The sequence below is a fragment of the Notamacropus eugenii genome, chromosome 2, assembly GCF_028372415.1.
Source record: "Notamacropus eugenii isolate mMacEug1 chromosome 2, mMacEug1.pri_v2, whole genome shotgun sequence".
NCBI lineage: Eukaryota > Metazoa > Chordata > Mammalia > Diprotodontia > Macropodidae > Notamacropus > Notamacropus eugenii.
The window spans coordinates 34,080,943-34,105,090 of NC_092873.1; the positions used below are offsets into that span (position 1 = coordinate 34,080,943).

A 24,148-nucleotide genomic window follows, 5' to 3' on the forward strand; every position below is an offset into this window, starting at 1 on the left:
ACGGAGGGGATGCCCATCAATTGGGGAATGGCTGACCAAGTTGTGGTATAAGAATATAATGGGATACAATTGCTCTATAAAAAATGATGAGCACGATACTCTCAGAAAAAACCTTGAAAGACTTGCATGGACTAATGCAAAGTGAAAGTACTGTGTACAATGATACAACAGTATTGTAAGATGATTAGCTGTGAATGACTCCGCAATAGGACAACCTAAGACAACTCTGAAGGACTGAGTGTTTTTGTCTCCATTTTCTTTTACAATTTGACTATTATGGAAATGTTTTGCATGACTACAGATGTATAATCTATATCAAACTGCTTGCCTTCTCAATGAGGGGAGTGGGGAGGGAAGAATGGGGAGAATTTGGAACTTAAAGTTTTAAAAAGGAATGTTAAGAAATGTTTTTACATGTAACCGGGGGAAAATAAAATAGTAAATAAACAAAATATAAATAAAAAACAAAGAAAAAGCCATGTCTACTCCACGGAGGCAGGGAGTGGAGCTGGAAAGGTCCAGACTACAACTATTGGGAAGGAGGAAAGGACCCCAAGGGCAGAGTAGAAAGGGGAGCTGGGTTATTCATGAGGGGTTGAGGATGGTGGGAAAGCATCCAGACAGAGATGGAAGGAAAAAAGGGGGTATTGGAGAAAGACGCTCCATGTCACCTCCTCCACTGGATCTTCCATTGCTCAACTGGAATGTTGGTTTGACAGTGCCAGAGGAAAATTCCTTTCAGGCATTCCAGGTTTTGATGTTAAGCAGTTCTTCAAGCAAAGGGGGTTGAAGAGAGGGAGGGCAAACAAGGATAAACTCCTAAGAAGTAAAAGGAGAAAGGGGAAGTGGGGAGTTTATTATCCTATGTGATTCTGTAACAGGTTACTAGGAGTTTATTTTCTTCTTCATCATTATATTAACATCTTGAAATTAAAATCACTCCTAACTTGATTATCAGTGTTTGCTTTTTGGATTTTCTTTGAGGCTCAGTCTCACTATCTCACCTAAGCTGAAAGTACTAGGGCCACTCATGGGTCATTCCTACTACTGACTAGGGAAGAAGTTTTGACCTACTCTGTTTCTGACTCCCAGGGGCTCATCATATTGGTGAAAGACTTAGTGCAGATATCCAATTGACTTTAGACAATTGAAACTCAGAACTCCTGAGCTCAAGCAATCCATCAGCCTCACTCTCCAATAGATGGGATTAAAGATGTATGCCTCCATAGCAGATGGTTATCACTGTAAACAGGGGAAGAGATAAAGTCTGTTCACCAGAGCTTTATCATAGCAGGAAGGAACCCTTGATTCTTGAAAACTAACCCAGCAAAGCACCCAGATTCTAATATGCTAGAAATGCTCTGAGTACAAATCCCAGCAACAGATCCTATCTGCCATCATAATAGGTCCAGTCCAGTTAAATGCAAATCAGTTCAACAACATAAAATTTGCCACTTTGGCCATGGTAACCCATAAAATAGTGAAAAACTCTAAATGCCCTTCCACTCAGAGCAATCCCCTTTATGCTTCCACTGGGAGTGATGGAAAAGGGGGCATAGCATGCTAAGAAGTACAGTTTTACAACCCATCTGACATTAATTCAACTGCCCATACTCCAAATGTGAGATCTTCAATAAGCAACAACAACAACAAAAATACACTACTGCCACCTGCAAGGAGGGCAAGCATGCACAGGTGTAGCAGCAAACACCCTCACGGAGACACAGGCAGCAGCAAGTGCCAGGCTGGTCAAACCATCACCTCCCCTCAGACCCTAATGAAGAGAGGGGAGGGGAAGGATAAGTATTTACATAATGTCTACTAGAAGTGCTTAACAAATGTCCTGTCATTTAATCCACACAACAACCCTGAGAGGTAGGTGATGTTATCATCCCCATTTTACAGTTGAAGAAACTGAGACAAACTGAGGTGATGTGACTTGTCCAGGATCACACAGCTATTGAGTATCTGAGGCCAGATTAGAAGTCATGTCTTCCTGACCCCAGACCCAGAGCTCTGTTTACTGTGCCACTTCATTGCCAACTAGTTTGGCACTCTGGGAACCCAAGTATTTTGAGAATAGCAGTGCTCCATGAACTGATCCTGCTTTAAGCACAGAGTCATCACTGATGAGGACAATCACTGTGCAGAAGGCACCCAACTTCCTCACCACCACCAAAAGCAAAAGCTGAAGCACCAACTTCTACCGACCAATAGGAATGCAATGCCTTGGGAAAGGCATCATTACCCCAGACCATCAGTCCTGCTTCTGGCCCAGCCCTTGCTAAGACATCACCCAGGAAGTACAGCATAGCAGCTGCTGCAGTGGTGTTCTTGTGAACACGACCCTCCCTCCCAAGCTCCTGCTACCAAAGTCTTTGGCACCATCGAAATGGTTCGACAACAGAGATGGCTGTGTTTATCAGCGGAAATGACACTCAGAATGATGCTCTCCCATCTGCTTTGCTACTGTACCCTAACGATCATGGCACTATCCCATCTGACCTGAGGAGCTGAAATCTCTGTGCACTGTCATCCCCCCATTAGAATGTCAGCCCTTGAAAACAGACTCTGTCTTTCCTATTGGTATCCCCAGTGCTTATCACAGCGCTTTGCAAGCTGTAAGCACTTCCCCAATGTTTTTTTATTTCTTCATTTATACCCGAGGAGCTGAAGTACATCCATAGTGACTGTCTCTCTATATGTGAAATAAGAAGACGTTTGCAGCTAAATGGAAAGGCAACTCATGACTTCTTGTAGATGAGAATAAGGAATTGGCTTCAGAAATAACATCTCACAGGATGCCTGGTGAACAGACCTTGCAATTCTCATCATCACTATTGGTACTGTGGTGCAATGGAAAGTGTTAGACCTACTGAGGGCCAAAACAGACCAAGATTATGACTCAACTTCTGACACTTATTGGTTGTATAATCATGGGTAAGTTTTCATGAGCCTCTGTTTGTACATCTCTAGAATAAGAATAATAATACCCATAGTACCAACCTGAGTTATTATGAACATCAAATGAGTTAATTTGCGTATTTAATATAGTACTTAAGAGCTTATTCAGTCATGTCTGACTCTCCATGACCCCATTTGGGGTTTTCTTGGCGAAGATACTGGAGTGGCTTGCCATTTCCTTCTCCTGCTCATTTTACAGATGAGAAAATTGAGGCAAAAAAGAGTAAGTGATGTTTTCTGAATCATACAGCTAGTAAGTATCTAAAGCTGGACTGGAATTCAGGTCTTCCTGTCTTCAGGCCTCATGTTATCAACTCTTCCACCTAGCTGTCCTATACTAAAAGGCATACTACAATAACAGATCTTGATTTAATATGCAGACTATTAAAAAGTGAAGGCTCAGTTTTTTAAACAAAGATACTGCTTAAGATGAGCAAAAATCAGTATTTCTCCACGACTGAAATTCACAAGAGCAAAGAGAAGTCTATCAGCAGAGCTCTGGATGCATTCTATTTCTGGTGGCAAATTATTCATCTTTTTTATTCACTGCAGTAAATTTGAGCTGAAAAGTACATGAGAAAATAAAACAGAAGAAAATCTAGGTTTTTCTTGAAGAGGATAAATAAAGAAGATAGTTATTATGTAAGTAGACAAAGAGAAACTCAATGTTCTCTAGAACTTACTTTGGCCATCCCTTGGATTGAATTAATTTTTCTATTGGCCAATTTTTTATTAGAGATAGTACTGTTCATAAACCACATTGGAAATGAACAGCAGTTAGAGTCAGGCACTTTAGTTGAAAATTATTTTGATAAGAAAGAAAGAAAAAATTCCAACAGCAAATGTCAGTTTTTCATCTCATCTATGATTTTCTAACAAAAATCATTTATGATAGGCACATGGTAATTGGCAAAAGATTTATCTGGGAATTATAAAAAACACTTTAAATTTCACATGAGGAACAAAGCTATTTGCATGCTAACTATAGATCATTTATTTATTTATTTTTTCAATATTGGGCTCTTGGGCCAAAGCCTCACAACAGCAAGGGGAGATTAGGTGATTTTGTAATGTACCACTTTTCTATCTCTCCTCAAGTCCTAAAGGCTGCATCTGGCTTGTACCATTTTGCAAGCTTTAAGACTCTCAACAATAAGTCTGAAAATCACATTTTTATGTTCCTAGAGATTTCAGAAAGGAATGCAAAAACATGTATCAGATATTTTATTTTCATTTCCTATGTTAACATTTTTCTGAAATATTAATTTAGGCCACATACTCTTATACTATTTATTTGGAAATCTGGAGTCTGGGAGTGGAGGATGAATATAGTGTAAAAACATATGATAACCTTTAGATACTCCTAATACCAATTTAAGAGCAGCCAGGTGGTGCAGTGGGATAGATTGTCAGGCCTGGAGTCAAGAAGACTTGAGTACCAAGACAGACTCAGACACTTACTACCTGGGTGACCCTTGGCAAGTCACTTAACCCCGTTTGCCTTAGTTTCCTCATCTGTAAAATGATCTGAAGAAGGAAATGGCAAACATCCCAATATCTTTGCCAAAAAAACGCAAATGGGGTCACAAAGAGTCAGACAACTGACATGACTGAACAGCAAACACCAATTTGTACTTGCATAAGGGACAGCATGGCAAAACATATAAAGCTGGTCCTGGAGGCAATAAGATCTGGGTTCAAATCCTACCTTTAAGTATACTAGCTGTTTGACCCTGAGCAGCCTTTGTTTAACCTCTCAGTTCTCTAGGCTTCCTAAAATTGTAAGCTCTATGCAGAGAAGGTGCTAAATTGCAATGGTAGAGGGAGTTTCCTCATCCTACAGCTTCCTACACCAAAGAAATCACAGATAAAGGCTCTATCCCTACCTATTTGCTTTATGAGCATAGTCTAATCCACAGAATTTCATTATGAGGGGGCAAAACTTTAAATTTAAAATTAGCTTAATGTTTAAAAATTGAAATAAAAAATAATTTAAATTCAATACTTTAAGTAGCAAACCATACACATACTTTTAATCCCCCCCCAAAAAAAATTGTATCAAAGAAAAAAAACCTGGGGCCCCAAAAACATTGTGATTCGGTCTGTGCCCTCATGACAAATCAAGACCAAAATCAGAAGCCAAGGATTCTAGGCTCCCTCTTCAACTGGTTGCTCTACTTGCCTGCATAGGTGTTGGCCTTGTTCAGAAGCTCAGTGCATGCATGCATATCTGCGAAAGCCCGGATTCCTAAACAGTTGATTGGATGAAGCTGGGATTCCAAAAAATCACAGCAAGTCCTTTTCACATCCTGTAATTGTAACAGACCAGCTGCTGGAAGAAGTACCTGAATACACACATACACACACACACACACAAAAATTACTTTTGGTTAGAAAAAAATAATAATCTGTGTATTTTTTTCCCTAGAAAAATACAGTTGTTGAGTTCAATTTTCCCGTGGATGGCTGAACCATCTCCTTATGACCTGCCGGAAATCCTAAGCATTCAAGGGGGAGAAAATGTAAAGTGACTTGGAAGTATCTGACTGCCTTCCTCTCACAATCCAATCTCATGTCTGGCCATGAAAACCTCTTTCCAGATCTCATCTTTACTTAGTCCTTAAAGATGACTGCCCTCAAAGGCCCCTGCTAGCTGTGACTCTATAATAAGAAATACCATCCTGGATTGGATCATGTCCCTCTAGCTGAGCACCCTAAATGAAGTCAGACAAGGTCTGAATTTTAACTGCTTTTCTTAAGGCATGTGGATCTGAATTGAAAGGATGGGAATTCAAAAGTCTCTAGATTATGAAATATATTGCAGTGTTTTCCAAAATTAAATCAAACGTATGGAAGGATGAGGGCAGCTAGGTGGCCTAGTGGATACCAAGTCAGCCTGGAGTCAGGAAGACTAGTCTTCCTCAATTCAAATCTGGCCTCAGATATTTACTAGCTTTGTGACCCTGGTCAAGTCACTTAACCCTGTTTCCCTCAGTTTCCTTATCTGTAAAACGAGTTGGAGAAGGAAACCACTCCAGTATCTCGGCCAAGAAAACCCCAAATGGTTTCTGAAAGAGCTGGATTCTTCATTTAGAATAGGGACTATACCTGTGATTTCACTGATACTAAGCAACAACAAAAAACAGAAGGATGAAGCCAAGCAGGTGAGAACAGTAAACATTTATAAAAATTAGGTCTTTTTAATTAGAGGTAATTTACCTCTAATTTAATTAGAGGTAATGAGTAATTTTACATACCAAAATACAGCATCTAAAACAATGTAGCAATATTCAATGAGCAGTGTGGAATAGTGGATAGGACACTAGACTTGGATTCATTAAGATCTGGGTTCTAATTCCACCTCAGAAACTAATTAGCAGTGTGACCCCAGGCAAATTACATAAGCTCACAGACCCTTTCAATTTAAAAAATCCATGATTCTGTGGACCTAAGAACTTGGACAAGTCAGTGGCAGGAAATAAATTTGCTTCTAGGCTAAGTCATTTAGTATAGATCATATTTTAAAAGACAAAATGAAAATGAAAGCTTTGTAAAAGAGCAAATTGTTATTGAACATCTGGTGTTCTCTTTCAAAAAAAATTCTCTAAAGCAACAAGAGAGAACAATGTCGATTTCAGAATTTTAGATTACATTAATGTAAAAAAAATAACAAATCTCATTAGGTTCTTTAGTGAACTGAAGCTCTTTTATGCCAAGTTGCAACTCACAGACAATATTTAGAGGAAAAAAACAGAGGTTTTATGTTTATATACACAACAGATTCCCAAAAGTCTTAGTGCCATTTTAAGCTTTAAGAGTTTAAAATTTCACTAAGACTTTAGGGACATATAAATTTTTATGTGTATATGCACGCACATACATATGTATATGTATGTAGTTTTTTTTCTAAAATCTATATAATGGATTCTAAATTCAGTAAATGCATTTCTTATACTATTTATGGCTTTTAAGGTACAAGAAGGCACCCTGTCCTGCTTCTCGGGGGAAGTATGGCACTATCCATGTGGAATACTATTTATAAAGTCAGGTTTTTTCTTTCAAAATATTAGTTTTGCAATTCCCACCCCACCCCCCACTCCTGCTTCATTTTTGTTCTTTGTTACATAAGATGATTCTCTGGGAGGGAAATGGGAAGAGGGATACACTGGGAAATGTAAGTTATGTAAAACAAAAGACATCAATAAAATTTTATTTTACTTTTAAAAAAATTATGCTTCTTGTCATTTTCCAAACATTCTCTAAAAAAGAGTAGAAACTGTAACTCTGGATGACAGGAACAAAGTACTAGTCCATGGTCCAGGATCAGGTAGTAATGCTTACAACTAAGGGTAAGAGTGGAGTTTCCAGTTTGTAACCCCATCCATAGCTTTAAACCATTGCAATAGGCTTATAGATGTTCACTGCTGAATTAGAGTTGGACTGAGGCCATACATCCCAATCTCCTCATTTAGGATAGGGACTACATCGGAGATTTCACTGATACTCCCTCTAGGTGGTGCAGTGGATATAGCTCTGAAGTTGGAGTAAGGAAAATCTGAGCTCTAATGCTGCCTCGAGACATTTACTAGCTGGGTGATCCTAGATAAGTCACTTAACCTGTTTGCCTCAGTTTTCTCATCTGTAAAATGGAGACAATAAGACACCTGCCTCCCAGAGTTGTGAGAAACAAACAACATGGTTGTAAATCACTTAGCATGGTGTTTGGCACATAATAGGTGCTATATAAAAATGTTATTATTGTTATAAAACGGTGATAATAATAGCATCTATCTCCCAGACTTGTGAGGAACAAATGAGATAATAGACTTGGCACATAGTACACACTTAATAAAAACTTGCTTGCTTCCTTTACCAATGCAGGGTGGCATCATCTCTGCAACTTATAGTCATAATACTGCCCAGGGCACTGAGAGGTTAAATCAGCTGCCAGAGTCACAGGACCAGTATGATCAAAGTTGAAACATGAACATGGATATTCTCAGCTCCCAGTTCAGCATTCCCTCTATTCAACCATCATGCCACAGTGCCTTGGTGATACATCAAGTCAAACATCTAATTAAGGGAGATGAGGTAAAGGAAGGAAACTCCTAGGACTCAGGTCTCTTGACTCCAGCTCCTAACTCTACTAAACTACTTTAAAAAGTTTTATAAAAAGAAAAGAAAAAGAAAATACTGGAACATTTTTTAAAGCATGTTTTTAATGAAAAGGCATAATAGAAGCAGAAACTATTATAATTATTACAGTCAAACCAAAACCATTTCTCAATGTGTAAAACTTGCTTCATTATGTCATGAAAAGGAATCTCGGTGGAAGGATATAATTAGTTGATTATTTTCAAATTGTAGGTTTTTCTTCTATGGCATAATTGGGCACTAAAGCAGCTGTAAAGTAAATTCCAAGGTGCATAACAGTGTAGACATTTAATTTAGAAGGTTCATAAGCCTTAAATTTGAGAAAGTGGCCCTCAAGGCATCATCCCAGCCCCATGAAATTGCACAAATGAGGATCATTTTCAGTCTAATCAAGGGGAGGACATTTAAGTCAGAGGCAGCAGAGTTGAGTACACACACAGTGCCCTAGATTCCTCTCACAGACAGAGAATGCATGGGATTCTCCAAGCTTCTCTTGACTATCTACTTCACCCCTGTATACCGTGGGGATACCTATCTCTCTCACTTTCTACTACTTATCACCTCTAGCCTCATATTAAAGGCCCCTGCTTCTCAGAGGACCCAGTCTGTAAAGGCAAAGGTGTGGAGGCAAAGAACAGGGTTGCCACATGCTGATTCTGGCTCAGGATCCATCTGCAACTCTTACCTCTCCCCCCTTTTACTGACTGTCAGCTGTAGGAGAAAAGGAGATTCCCCTGCTTCAGAAGTTTCCGTGGGTTCCCCATTGCTTTAAGGATAAAATAAACTCCTCTGCTTGGCATTTAAAATGCCCTTCACAGTCTGGCTCTGGTCTATCTTTCCAACCAAAATGATTTTTATATGACTATGCCTGCCTACCTGCTTGCCCCATATAGGATGTTTCACATACAGCCTCCATGTTCATGCCAAGGATATCCTTTCTCCTCCAGTGCTGTCTCTTGAAATCTCTAATTCCCTACTACACTCAGTTCAGCTATCACCTATCTGGGCATTTCCTGATTCCTATCTTCCCAAATAAATATTGTTCTAATATCGTAATTAGTTTCCATAATAATATTTTTTTTATTATTTTTTAATGTTTAACAATCACTGCCATACAGTTGAGATTTTATCCCCCCCACACCTACCCCCTCCCCACGACTGCATACAATTCTGTATAGGTTCTACATATACTTTCCTATTGAGTATATTTTCACTATAGTCATGCTATGTAGTCAGACTAAAATAAATGAAAGAAATCATATAACAAATCAAAACATGATACACAAACACATACACATACACAAACATGATCTGCTACATTTTGCGAATGACTTCCATATTTCTTTCTCTGAGTGTGGAAGGCATTTTGCCTTGAGAACCACCATTGGGATTTTTTTTCTTTTTTTAAGAAGTTCTTGCGTTATTACGAAATTCCAAGTCTACCAGAAAAAACTCTCACACACTGTGGTCGTTGCTGTGCACAAAGTTCTCCTGGTTCTGCTCCTTTCACTCAGCATCAGGTCATATAAGTCCTTCCAGGCCTCTCTGAAGTCTTCTTGTTCATCATTTCTTATGGCACAATAGTACTCCATTACATTCATATACCATAATTTATTCAGCCATTCCCCAATTGATGGACATCCCCTTGACTTCCAGTTTTTGGCAACTACATAGAATGCTGCTATAAATATTTTTGTACATGTGGGACCCTTTCCCATTTTTATGATCTCTTGGGGATATAGTCCTAGTAGCGATATTGCTGGGTCAAAGGGTATGCACATTTTTGTAGCCCTTTGGGCATAGTTCCAAAGTGCTCTCCAGAATGGTTGGATGCGCTCGCAGCTCCACCAACAATGAATTAGTGTTCCAACTCTCCCACATCCTCTCCAGCATTTATCATTTTCTTGTTCTGTCATGTTTGCCAATCTTATAGGTGTGATGTGGTACCTCAGAGTTGTTTTGATTTGCATCTCTCTAATCAATAGTGATTTAGAGCATTTTTTCATATGATTATAGATAGCTTTAATTTCTTCCTCTGAAAATTGCCTGTTCATATCCTTTGACCATTTATCAATTGGGGAATGACTTGTATGATTATACATTTGAGTCAGTTCTCTATATATTCTAGAAATGAGGCCTTTATCCCTGAGCTTAGCTGTAAAAATTCTTTCCCAATTTACTACATCCCTCCGGATTTTGGTTGCATTGGGTTTGGTTGTGCAAAAACTTCTCAGTTTAATGTAATCAAAATTATCCATTTTGCATTTCATAATGCTTTCTATCTCTCCTTTAGTAAAAAATTCTTCCCTTCTCCATAGATCTGATAAATACACTATTCCTTGCTTCTCCAGTTTATTCATGGTATCAATCTTTATACCTAAATCATGTACCCATTTGGACTTTATTCTTGTGTACGGTGTCAGGTATGGGTCTATGCCTAATTTCCGCCACACTGTTATCCAGTTTTCCCAGCAATTTTTGTCAAACAATGAGTTCTTATCCCAGAAGCTGGGGTCCTTGGGTTTATCAAACAGAAGGTTGCTATATCATAATAATATTTTTGAAGGGATTCACAGAATTGAGAGTTAGAAGAGATTCGGAGATCTACCCATTTTACAGATAAGAAATGTGAGGCCAAGGGAAGTAGAGTGCCTTGGTCCAAGGTCATATATGTATAGTCAAACAAAACAAATTACCTCATTAACCATTCCTTCTCCCCCCAAAAAATGTCCTAACTTTATTCTGAGGCTATTACTTCTCTACTGGGAAGAAATATAGGCACTGTTAATGAGAGTCTACCCATTCAGTGGGTAAGAGGCTCATTTTCAATCTCTAATCTATTCAAGTGATGATCATTTCAGTATAAAAGAATAAAGATGGGTCCTGTTATCTGTGGGATACATTAAATACATTAAAGTGTTACATTAAGTATTTTGATCTTTAAGGCACATAACATATAATCTATACACCAAAGAAATGGGCAGAAGAAGCCTTGTGGGCTTGAAAAAGAGGCTATTGTGTTCAATTCTGGAAGGTCTGAGCATCAGGAAAAGTGGCCCCTCATTAGCTATCCAGAAAAGGACTCTATATTGCAGACTAACAACCATAATACAAAGTGCTTTTTCCCCCCCTCAGAAACCCAAGGAAGTAGGCAGTGTGAAAATCAACAGGTTCATTTTACAGATGAAGAAAGTAGGGCTCAGGTCACATAGTCATTAAATATCAGAACCAGGATCAGGCTAAGAGCCTCCCAAATCCAAGCCCGAATCTTTAAAGAAATGTCTACATTACACTCATCTACAATCGTGGTTCTACAGTAGAAAGGTGGAAAACTAATATGGAAATAATGTTTTACCTGATTTCACTTGTACAATCAATATCATACTACTGCCTTCTGAATGGATGGGGGAGGGAGAGAGTGTGAAACCCAAAATTTTTAGAACAATGTTAAAATAAATAAAGCATGATTATAAAAAAGCAACAGAGAAAATTTGAACAAAATAAATAATAATACATTAAGAAAAGAAAGGTGGGGATCAATGGTTCTAGAATATTGATTATGTTGTCATCTTGTCAAAAAGCTTTAATTGTATTTCTTTGCTATTACAGACAGTTGGACAGCGTCATGGATCTGGAAAAGATGATGAAATTGAAGAAACAAACATGAAGACGTCTTTTAAAATCACTGGAGAGTAAATCAGAAGCTCTGACTCCATCAGACTGAATAATCGATAAGAGAGGCATCAGTGAACAGGGTCTTGAGGCTTCATTGCCATTCTCCAAGTTAACATATTATAATTATTCAGCATCCGTCACCACTGTGGTGATGGTGGTGATACCTACAAAGACCAGGTTTTCAATCACATGACTATAGCAATGTTCAATAGCTAAGGATATTATTAAATAACAATAGTTAATGACAACAATCAATAGCTGCTAACATTTATCAAGTGCTTTAAGGTTTAAATGCTTTATGCATATTTAATTCCTTATAGCAACCCTGGGAGGGAGATGCTATTTTTATCCTAAATTTATTGATAAGGAAACTGAGGCAGATAGAGGTTTAGTGACTTACCCAGGGTTATATAGCTAAGTAAGTGTCTGAGGAACGATTTGAACTCAGGTCTTCATGACTCTTAAATCTAGCACTCTAGCTACTGATACTACCTAATCAAGAAATGGAATCAGAGAAGACAAGTCTACCATAAATAATATCCCTTGAGGCTGACATAAAGTCTTGGATTAAAAACCCTGCAACCATTTAATAGCAAGGAAGGTACTTTCAAATTACAAAATGGCCCAGGACTGAAGCTCAACATTCCTGGTCATAACTTTCCCCACCAAGAGAGCTAGAAAAATACAAAACATTTTACATTCTTATGACAGTCATTTGATAATTTGATGTATGTTTACTGAAATAACTTGTGAGGTATACTTGCAGTATTTGAATGAAAAATTCAATTCAATTCAACAAACATGTTCCAGGTACTAAAGATATGAGATAAAAACAAAGCAACTCCTGCTCTTGGGAACTTTTATCCTACTGAAGAATCACTGCTCTGGTCTTTACTTCAAAAAGAAAAAAATCCAGCTATCTTTATTTTTTAAAAATATTAAATACAGACAAGAAACACTGTAAGATATAATCCACAGTCCAGTCATCTGCCTAGAAAAACTGCTCAATAGCTAGTGACAGCTACCCAAGGAAAGCTAACAGAATTTCTTACAGAAGAAATCTTGTGTGCACAGCTTGCCTTTCAATAAAATGAAAACTAGAAACAAGATAAACATCTTTAAGAGTGGGTGGATGGCATTTGAAAAGACTAAAAATAAATTTCAATAACCAGAACATACAAAAGCAAGAAACAATGGCTTCATGTTTCACTTAGGAAAGCTGTACACCTATGGGAGAATTCACCTCATCTGCCTTGGACTTAGGCTCACTGAAAGTGCTATGGAGGGGGGAGGAAGAGGATGCCAGAAGAAGGAATGCCTCTGTATAAAGGTTTTATTTTTAGTTTTAAAAAACTCTCAACTAAAAGCTAATTCTTAGTTTTAAATCCAATTATTCTTATATCCAATAACAAGCCACTAGGAAATGCAACTGGAGAATAATTTAAGGACAGTAGTTAAAAAAAAACACATTTAACTGTACATTCAAGTTAATTAGAAGCTGCCCACACTTGTCTGCACTACGGCAGACTTTCTTCTATTAGTATTAAAAAAAAAAACCTATTTTTCTGCAAGGAGACTAAACTAAAGCCACCTAAGTACAAAGAAGTGCTTTGTAGAGGGGGTTCTGAGGGGGGAAGACAGGATGAGGCAGAGTCAAAAGAGGAGGAATGAGAAAGCATACAGTAAACTTTCTGTATTTATTAGAAAGGTACCCTGTCTCCCTGTGTCATATTCCTTGTCATTCTTGAGTTTTTCTGTCTCTGCTCTGTACTTAATAAGACCTCCATTACCACCTCCATCCTTTCTACATCTTTTGAGTTTCTGTGGGTATCTATAACCCTCCAAAACATGCTAGGGCCTGGGGGTTACCTTACCTGGGTCCAGCAAACATAACCCTTTGTGTTCTTTATCTATTATCTCTAGTTGCATGTATTTTACATTTATTTATCTGGGTACATACTGATTCACCCTGATAGAATGTAAGCTCCTTGAGGGTAGGGGCTATTTTATTTCTGTCCCCATATACTCAGTACTTGGCATGGTAATTAATCAAGCAACATTTATTAAGTATCTACTATGTGCCAGGAATTGTGCTAAACACTGGGAATACAAAAAAAAAGGTAAAAAGCAGTTCTTGCCCTCAAGGAGCTTATAATTTAATGGGCGAGACAATATACAACCAAATATGTGCAAAACAAGCTACATAAGGGATAAACAGGAAATAACTAACAGAGGAAAGGCACTGGAATCAGGAGGGTTTGAGGAAAGCTTACAGTAAAAAAAAAAATGTAGTTTTAGTTGGAACTTAAAAGAAGCCAGGGAAGTCAGGAAGTAGAGTTGAGGAGGGAGAGTACTCCAGGCATGGGGAATAGCCAGAGAAAATGCTCCGAGCTGAAAGACGACGGGTCTTATTCAGCCAGTTCCTAACACACAGTAAACATAATAAATAATGATAATTAATACTCATATACTTCTATAGCACTTACAACTATCCTGCGAGTAAATGCGAACACTATTCCTATTTTACAGGTGAGGAAACTGAGGCAAACGGAGGTTAAGTAATTTGTTCACTGTCACACAGCTAGTAAGTATCCAAGGCTGGATCTGAACTCAGGTCTTCCTGACTCCAGGTCACCTAGCTGTACTACTTAATGTTGAATAATGAGGTTCTATAGTGGGTGGATGGAAGGACTGGCTGGTGAACTGGATCTTTTTAAAAGTGTCAGAAGAAAGACTTAATTTCTTAACTTTCTATTCTCAAGCTCAAATATTCCAGATTGAATTCTGTGACTAAGTCAAGAAATCAACAAGCTTAACATATGCCAGACAAATTTGTTTCCCAGAATGTTTGATTAACTGTTTAGAAGAAAGGAACAGTATATTAATGCAATAACTTTGATCTCAGGAAGCTTTTATTTCTATGACAATGTTACTGGGGGGAGGAAAAAGCAAGGAGGGCCTTGGACCCACAATTTCCCTGGTGTAGGAAACTTCAGTGATATGAAGTGACCTCTAATTTGGAACCTCTAATCTCTTATAGCACTGCTAGATTTCCTGAGAGATTTAAGTGACTTATTTATAGTCACATATAGTAATATAATTAACTCAGTTATCCAGCATTCTAGGTGGAGTCATGTAGCCTGGTAAAAGATAAAAGATGGAGAGTGTGAGAGATACACTTGTAGTACCCCCAGCATGTTTAAAAAGACCCAAAGCATCTTAGGTCACTGGGGAGGTATTCTATGAAAGATTCCCAGGAAGCCACAAAGAAAAAAAGGGCATGATGAAGAGACATGGATGGGTTGTGATCTGCACTTTGCACAATGATAAAATTACAGATCAGGAGTCCATTACTTTAAATAATCTATTAATCCATGCTTGACAAACATTATCATGGGAGTTTGAACCTGAAGTTACTCATTATCTGTGAAGTGTGAGCAAGTCGTCTAATCTCTCAGGGTCTCACTTTCTCCAAGTCTTAGCTAAAATTCCAACTTCTAAAAGAAGCTTTGCTGAATCCCCCTTAATTCTAGTGCCTTCTCTCCATTAATTAATTCCAGTTTATTTCATGTGTAACTTACCTGTACGTAGCTGTTTGCAAGATGTCACCTCCTTTAGACTGTGAGCTCCTTGAGGCCAGGGACTGTCTTTTGTCCTTCATTGTATCTCCTGTTCTTAGCACAGTGCCTGACACATAGTCGGTTCTTAATAATACTGACTCACTGAGGGGACTAAATATTCCTATCATCTAGATTCTTGGCCAACACTTTCCCCAGCAGGATTTGTGTATAAAATGTTCTATGTTCCTAGAATAGTCATTAGGTAAGGAATATCCTAGTCTTGCGTTGGTAATGGTGACCCTGAAGTAGCTTTAAGATTCTAAAGTACCTTTAAAGAAGCAACATGTTCAAAAATAGTTTTAGTGTTAATTTAATAACAGCTAAAATTTATATTTTAGCAAGTACAGTGAACAGAATTCAAAGTCTGGAGTCAGGAAGACCTGAGATCAAATCCAGCCTCAGACACTTACTACCTGTGGGACCCTGGGCAAGTCACTTAACCCTGTTTGCCTTAGCTTCCTTCCTCCTCCATCATAAGATCTGGAGATTAAATGGCAAACCACTTGTGTCTCTGCCAAGAAAATCCCAAATGAGGTCACAGTCATCATACATGACTGAAGAATACGATTGAACAAAGTAAAAACTGCTCGCAATGCCTCAGGAGGTAGTAGGTTCCATATCACTAGAGGTCTTCACGATGAGGCTGGGTAACCGCTTTATGTAGAAAGGATCCTTGTTTACCTATGGGTTGAATATGGTGCACTTCCAATGGGGATTGTGTGAGCCTCTGCTTCATCTGTTACTGTTTTGATTAACATTCATACTTTTAAATAGCAGAAGAAACAAAAGAAGCAAAAAAGTCATGGGTGAGTGACTGATTAAATTTAGCCGCAAATATTATCCTTTTGTAAAACAGACAAGAAGTCCTGAATTGCTTTTTATCTTAACTCGTGGCTACTTCCAAATCAAGAAGATAAATACCAGGCTAGAGTATTTTATTCTAGGAAAAGGAATTAAGAGGATGCCTTGTGTGAGAAAAAAGGAAACTGTAGCACTGCACAGTCAGGGAGAGTGGAATGTTAGGCATGGAAGTCATTTCAGTGAAACAGCTAGCATTCCTAAGATACTCTCACACCAGCTGCACATTTCAAAGTAAGACGATTTCACCCTACTGCACATTGTTTGACAAGCCAAATTACATACAACATGTTTTGTTTTGGCAAGTATACTCCTTCTGCCCAGCTATTAGGTAGCTGTGGTTTATTTTCAGCTTGGGCATTTACCCCACTTGGGGAAAAGAAAATATTTTCAGTCAACAGACTCAAAATCCAGAGTAATCCTCAAGTCCTCTTACAAGAAGAAAAGTACTGAATGGTCCGCTCTCTTCTTCTGAGAAAATATACCTGTGGTGCGAAAGCCAGCATGGTATGGTAGACATTGAACCTGCCTCAAGCCTAGAAGTCGGGAAGACCTGGATTCAAGTCTTGCCTCTGATATGTACTGGTTGTTCCAGGCAACTTTCTGAGACTATAATAAGATACAGAAAGGGGGCTAAGGACAGTTACCAATGAAATCACAGTTCTAGTCACTATTATGATAGCATACTGGAGGCAGGAGGTCTTTGTTCAAACTCTGCCTTTGATGCTTATTAACATGACTCAGTCAAGTAGATTAACCTTTAAGTATCTCAAGCAATTCAAACTGCTGGTACTTATCTAAGAATGAGCTAGCTAGGTTGCATGGATGGAAGAAATTCAGATCCTTTATGGAGTCACAGAGTGGTAGATAATGACTTCAGCTTGATACAGGCAATTTCCAGCTCTCTATATCTAGCCCTGGTCTCTCCTGGGCTTCAGTCTTGCATCACCAACTGCCTATTGAACATTTCAAATGGGATGTCCCAAAGACATCTCAAATTTAACATGTTTGAAACTGAACTCATAATCTTTCCCCCCAGATCCATCCCCTTCTAAATTTCTCTGTTTTGGTAGAAGACACCACTATTCTTCTAGACTCCCCAGTGTGTAATCTCAACATTATCTTTGATCCCTCACTCTCCATCACTTCATATATCCAATCAGTTGCCAAATCTTGTCCTTGCTAAGGTCATTTTAATCACATCTGACCACTTATCTTTACCGAATACAGTCAACACCTTAATCCATGGCCCTGTTCTCTTCTCACTTTAGGTTACACTCCACAATGTTGTCCAAATAAGTTTCCTTAAATGGAGATCTGATCAGGTGACTCTCCTCCTCAATCAACCTTAGTGGCTTCATATTGCCTATAGAATCACACACAAATTCCTCATAGACAATAACGAAGCAGTTCTTGCTTTCTGAGGTCACTTACAGCTCTGAGTCTGTGATCCTTTGGTCCATGTAAATAAGACTGTTTTTGTGGAGAAACCTCCAGACAACTGACATATAATTTAACTCAAGGATTTATTAAGTACCTACTATGTACTAGACACTTTATAGGTGCTGGGGATACAATGACAAAATAGTTCCTGTTATTACATTCTATGGGGTGGGGGGTGGGAGGGTAGACCAAGGGTAGTAGCAAAGGCACTTGTATAAGTAAATACAAAAAGTATAAACCCTGTACATACAAAAATATTTATAGCAGTATTTTTTATTGCAAAGAATTAGACATTGAAGGGAAACCCAGCTGAACAAGTATATGATTGTGGTGGAATACTATTGTGCTATAAGAAATAACAGGCACGATGGTTTTAGAAAAATCTAGGAAGACTTACATGAACTGAAGCAAAGGGAAGTGGGCAGAATCAAAACAGCCATAACAATAATAATGTATGATGATCAGCTGTGAATCACTATTTTCACAGCAGTTTTCAGCAATATGAGGATCCAAGACAGTTCAAGGACTTATGACGAAAAATGTCGTCTAACTCAAGAAAGAGAAGTGATCAAGTTTGAGTACAGACTAAATATTTTTTTCCCATTCTTTTTATTTTTCTTACTTTTTCCCCCAACATGGCTAACGTTGAGCTATGTTTTGTTTGACTTCCCATATTTCTTGCTTGGTGAAGTGGGGTAAGGAGTGAAGGAATGGAGAGGATTTGGAACTGAAAATAAAATTTTTTTAAAATTAATAAGAAAAAAGGGGGAAAGGACAGAAAAAAAGCAAATTGTATTAGGGAAAGTTAACAGCTTGTAGATTCAGGGAAGCTTTAAGGTACTAGGGCTATCCTTGGAGTTGAGTCAGTTTCTATCCAGGCCTTACCCCTGTCCTTGGCCACCATAACAGGGTAGAGAAAGGGATATGGATGGATGCCAGAGTCAACTTTTGTTAGAGTTTTCCTGGGGTAACCTTGCATCAAGGAAGGAGTGGGCAAATTTCTTCCTTCACCCTACTGTTCTCCATGGCCCCCTCTGCCCAAAATTTAGTTTTACATTATCATTCTTATAGCTCAGGAATATTATGAATGGAATAGAACTTTTTTAACCAATTTGAAAATCAAATCATTATTTATCACATTATTTCTATGACAAAATGAAGTTTAAGTTCAAGACCACCGTCTGACAAACTTTTGAGAAACAGGTTGTAAATTGGGGGTTTCCTGTAAATGTGTAAATTCCTGTAAATAACAGAGGTAATGGATACCTGTGGATATATTCTTATTCAATATTCAGCAAGCTCTTGCCAGTGTCCACTCTGTGGTCATTATGCCAACCAAAGTTTTCTATACAGTTTGAAAAGGTTACTGTTAAATTCAATAATCCCTGGCATTTCTGCTTCCGTTTGGCCCATAGTCTCTTTTCTGAATAGGATTTTAGAACAGCTGCTCATTCTTATAGATAGTGGGCTATTCTTAGTACCTGAGGATGTTAAATTTTACGTTAGCAGGTATTTTGGGGTGCAAATTTTCAGTACTATATAACGGTAAGTAAATTAATTAAATATTTACATTTTATCCAATCCAATAAACATGTATGCAGTGCCTCCTTTGTGTCAGGCACTGTGCTAAGCACTAGGGATACAGTTAATAAAAAGAAAGAGTTCCTGTCCTCAAGGAGGTTATAGTCCAGAGAGGGAGAGAACATACAAAAGGAAAGAGGAAGTGAGCTCTCGCACAAGGGCATCTTGTTCCATAGACTGAAAAAAGGCAGGGCAGCAGATGCAAAGTAGAGTGAGTCAAAAGCCCTCTATAAAGTAAGGCATTGGGAGGCATTTGGTACTCCACCTTCCAATGGGGAGGTGGTGTCAGTCAAGGCTTCACTTAGCAGCATGGTGCTGAGTTTAGAAGTGATGAGTTCATCCTGGGAGGGGCATTTCAGTTTATGGAGTTGAAAATAGACAGGTAGCAGATACAAAGTGGAGAATTATTGATAGGTACAGGATAAATTGGAGAGGGAAGGCACTAGTGTTAAAGTCAGATGGGGAAGGGCTTCTTGTAGAAGGTGAGACTGTAGTTGAGTTTTGAAGGAGGCCAGAAGTGGGTAGAGATGAGGAGGGAGAGACTTTCAGGCATATCAAGTGATAAATATAAGGTAGTTTGAGGATCAGAGCAGTAGGAGTTGAGGAGATCAGAAAAGGGTTCCTATAGAAGGTGAAGCTCGAGCTGTTGTCTTTAGGAAAGATATTCTATGAGGTAAGGTTGAGGAAGAGAACACATTTCAAGCATGAGGAACTTCCATTGCAAAGGCAGAGCCTCCTGGGTGAAGAATATTGCCCAATCTAAGCAGATCACATTTTGGGGGGGACTGGGCTGCAATGAGTCTGGAAAGATAGCTTGAGGCTAGGATGTTAGGGACTTCCAAAACCATCCTGCCTGTTATTTCTTATAGTATAATAGTATTCCATCACAATTATATTCTACAACTTGTTCAACCATTTCCAATAATGGATATCCCTTCAATTTCTAATTCTTTGCAACCATAAAAAAATGCTGCTATAAATATTTTTGTATATACAGAGCTTATACTTTTTGTATTTACTTATACAAGTGCATTTGCTACTTTCCCTGGTCTGCCCTCCCTTCTCCCCACCCCATAGAATGTAAGATCCTTGAGAACAGTGACTATTTTGTCATTGTATCCCCAGCACCTATAAGGTGTCTGATACATAGCAGGCACTTAATAGATGCTTGAGTTAAATTATATGTCAGTTGTCTGGAGGTTTCTCCACAGAAACAGCCTTATTTACATGAACCAAAGGATCACAGACTCAGAGCTGTAAATGACCTCAGAAAGCAAGAACTGCTTCGTTATTGTCTCTGTATCCCAAAGACCCACAACAGTTGTCTGGTACATAGTAGGTACTCTATAAATGCTTGTCTTAAATTACTGGGTAGTTATTTTTGCCACAGAAATGGTGTTATTTACATGGACCACGGGGGCCATATAGTTCAATCCCCTCATTTTACACGAGGAAACTGAGTCTCTTAGAATTTAAATGAACCAGAATCTGAATCTAGGTCCTGTGACTCTAATTCAGCACAGATGCCACTGCATATGTCTAAGTTAGGGAAGGTATGAAAGACCTCCACCTTCTCCTAAGCCTTTGCTTGTTTGAGAATATGGCAACACTCTAGTACAGAAGTACTTAACCAGTAGTTCACAGACCCTCAAGGGTTCTACAGATAGATTTCAGGCAGTCTGTGACCTTAGATGAGGACAAAATAAAAGTCTTTATTTTAGACCAATAGTTCTCCTTTGTAAGTCTATGCATTTAATTTTATACATTTAAAAATATAATTATGAGAAAGGTTCACAAGTGTCAACAGACTGCCCAAAGGGTTCATGACACAAGCAGATTAAGAACCCCTGCTTTAGGGATTCATTATTGGTGAATGGGACTGAGGTGGAATGAACTGAGCTGAGCAGGGAGGAGACTACAGCTTGGTGGAAAGAATGGCCACCTGCCAGACTTGTCTGATTAAAAAGGGTATGGGCCACTCTGTTGTGAAGGTGACAAGCTCAACAAATTGCAGCTGCTTGGTCTCCTTGAACTCATAGGTCAATGGCCCCCACTAATACACCATGGGTCAGTCCACATGCACAAATGGGAAATATTATGGGATGGTTTCATGGGAAGCAGAAATAATGATGTGAGATATAAAAGAAAGGATAATTATGGGGAGGGGTGTCTGTGTGTGTGTGTGTGTCTGTGTGTGTGTGAAAAAGGAGGGAAAAAGGAGTAAGGCTTTGCTAACAGGCCCATCCTGTTACATGTTGCTAATTGGGATTCAATGTCCTCTCCTGCTCCTAGGCCAAGCAAAGAATAGGCATAATAATAAAACAATTATCTTCTTCTATGTCTAACTTCCTTTGGAAATCTCAGAACATAATGGCAAAGAGACTGGGGCTAATTTACTAGACCCACACTATTCAAAGTTGCTAACAGGGATCAGTCATCTTGCACTACTCCAAGGCCAAGTAATGAACAGACCTGATGATGAAACAATCACCTTCCTTACATTATGAATCTCAGACCTGGATAGGAGGGAGACTGGGGCTGATGGACTCTTATTGACTTCTATCCTAAGTGGTCCCCTGTACACCAGCCTTCCCCCAAAGTGATGCTTCCTCCTATAGTGCAACTGTCTCTCAATTTAGCATTAGGAAAACAATGACTGAAAGAATTCATAGTAAGATGGAAAGACTGATAACTTTCTTAACCTTCTTAGAGTTCAATGCATTTTTTATAAGAGGAGGCTTATTAACCCAGTATATCTAATTATTAGAATTTTGGACAACATAACAAAGGAAAATAGGAAGAACTCAGGCTAATATGACCAGAGAGGGAAGAGGATATTGACTAAAAATATTTTTTTAAAACTTCAATCTGGGTCCAGCGTGCCTTTCCAGAATGTTTAAACATTATTCTCCATCAAACACTCTATACTACAGCCAAACTGGTCCTACTTTCTACTCTCCATAAAACCCTCCATCTCCCATCTCTGTTTCTTTGCATAAGCTGAACTAGACTGCCTTTCCTATTCACCTCCACTACTTGGAATACTTAGCTCCCTTCAAGGTTCACCTCAAGATCCCCCTCCTTCAAGAGGCTATTCCTAAAGTTATTAGTAATTTTGACCTCCATCCCTAATCACTGCTTATATATTTTGTATAAATCCTGAATTTACTTCTCTGGGAACACGTTGTTTCCCCTCCCAAAGAATGTAAGCTCCTCAAGGGTAGGGACTGTCTCACATTTGTATTTGTATCTCTAGCACCGAACATTGCTAGCACAATGAAGGAAATTTAATACACTGACTGATTTTGCAATGGCTCCCATATTAGCAGGGGTTTCTGAGATTGGGAAAAAAGGTAAACGGTTCAGTGGTGGTGGTCATTTCTGGTTACAGATTGATTTCTAAATCAGCTGTTCTCAAGTTAAAAATATATGGATGGCTAATGTGAAAATGTTTTTCATGTCTTCATATGTACAATGAGTATTATATTTCTTGCCTTCTCGATGGGTGAGGGAGGGGTGGAAGGAGCAAGAGAATTTGAGATTGAAAATATTTTTTAAAAAATAAAAGGAAAAAAGAACATATGGGCCCTCTGGGAAAGGAGGGGGCCGGGTGGGGAGAGGAAGAAGGCATGTTCCTTCATCATATCATGAAAACAGACCTCCAAATCTCATGTCAACACTATTAAAAGCCTATCTACCCTGAAACTTTCAGTTTCAATAAAAAATGTGAATTATAATTATTAAGCTATCATTGACAACATCAATGAACTTATGATCTCACAGATATAAATATATCATGTAAATATAATATTATATATATATATATATTTCACCACCTTCCTGTAGTGAAAATTATAACCTACACATGTCCCCTCATCCTATTTATCTTTAGTTCATGTTCTTCCACAGGATTTCTGCCTGTGGGGGAACCTTCCTCTTGGTATTGCAGAAAAGCAAATGGAGCATGTTATCTGTCCCCTGATTATCTACGGTTCTCACGAAATGATCAACCTACCTTTTCTTGCCATATATATCAAATCACTTAACCTCTCTATACTTCAGTTTCCTCCTTTGTAAAATAAGGAGGTGGGACCTGAGATCTCTGATCCTATGATCTCGTATGCCTTTCTATTTGTGCCATCCGTCACTGTTAATGTAGTTCAGCCTCCTCATAACAATGAAGTGCCTCACTACTACCCTTTAGATAACTTCAATTTTAAATCTTTGTGACTGGTATTCTTATGACTCATAGCCACAGGGCCCATCAGAAATATATGTATGCTAAAACTATAAAGGAGAATCTATAGCAGAATAGCTCACAATTATTTGAGTCATTAAAGGGTGCCAAGAATACAAGATCTCCATGCTTTTGCTGTTTTGCCCCTGTTGCTCAGTCATTTTTCAGTAGTTTCCACTCTTCATGACTCCATTTGGGTTTTCTTGGCAAAAATACCGGAGTGGTTTGCCATCTCCTTCTCCAGATCATTTAATAGATGAGGAAACTGAGGCAAACGAAGTTAAGTGACTTGCCCAGGGTCATACAGCGAGTAAGTGTCTGAAGTCAGATTTAAACTTAGGAAGATGAGTCTGCCTGAGCAGGCCAACCACTTATCCACTATGCCACCTAGGATGTTTATTAACTAAGAAAAACCAACCGATCAGGTAGAGCAAAATACTATTCATCTCCTGAAACATGGCAACATTCTATCTCTCCTCAATTCTTTCTCATCTTCTCTTTCTTTCATTTTCTTTCCTTTCTCTTCTACTGCCCCTTTCCCCTCTGCTTCCCTACTTCTTTGTCAAAGCAACTAATTCCATATATAACTCAAGGCTGAAGAAGTCACAGGCTACAG

At 38.6% G+C, this 24,148-nt stretch overlaps 1 protein-coding gene across 3 annotated transcripts in view; it reads right to left on the minus strand.

The window, feature by feature from the left end:
* Window positions 1-24,148, minus strand: part of KLHL2 (kelch like family member 2) — a 135,792-nt gene that overhangs the window by 49,276 nt on the left and 62,368 nt on the right. For all 3 annotated transcript variants that reach the window (XM_072639732.1, XM_072639733.1, XM_072639734.1), the window contains exon 5: window positions 5,147-5,309. In XM_072639732.1, the coding sequence (XP_072495833.1) occupies window positions 5,147-5,309 (163 nt within the window). The remainder of the gene's footprint in view (window positions 1-5,146; window positions 5,310-24,148) is intronic.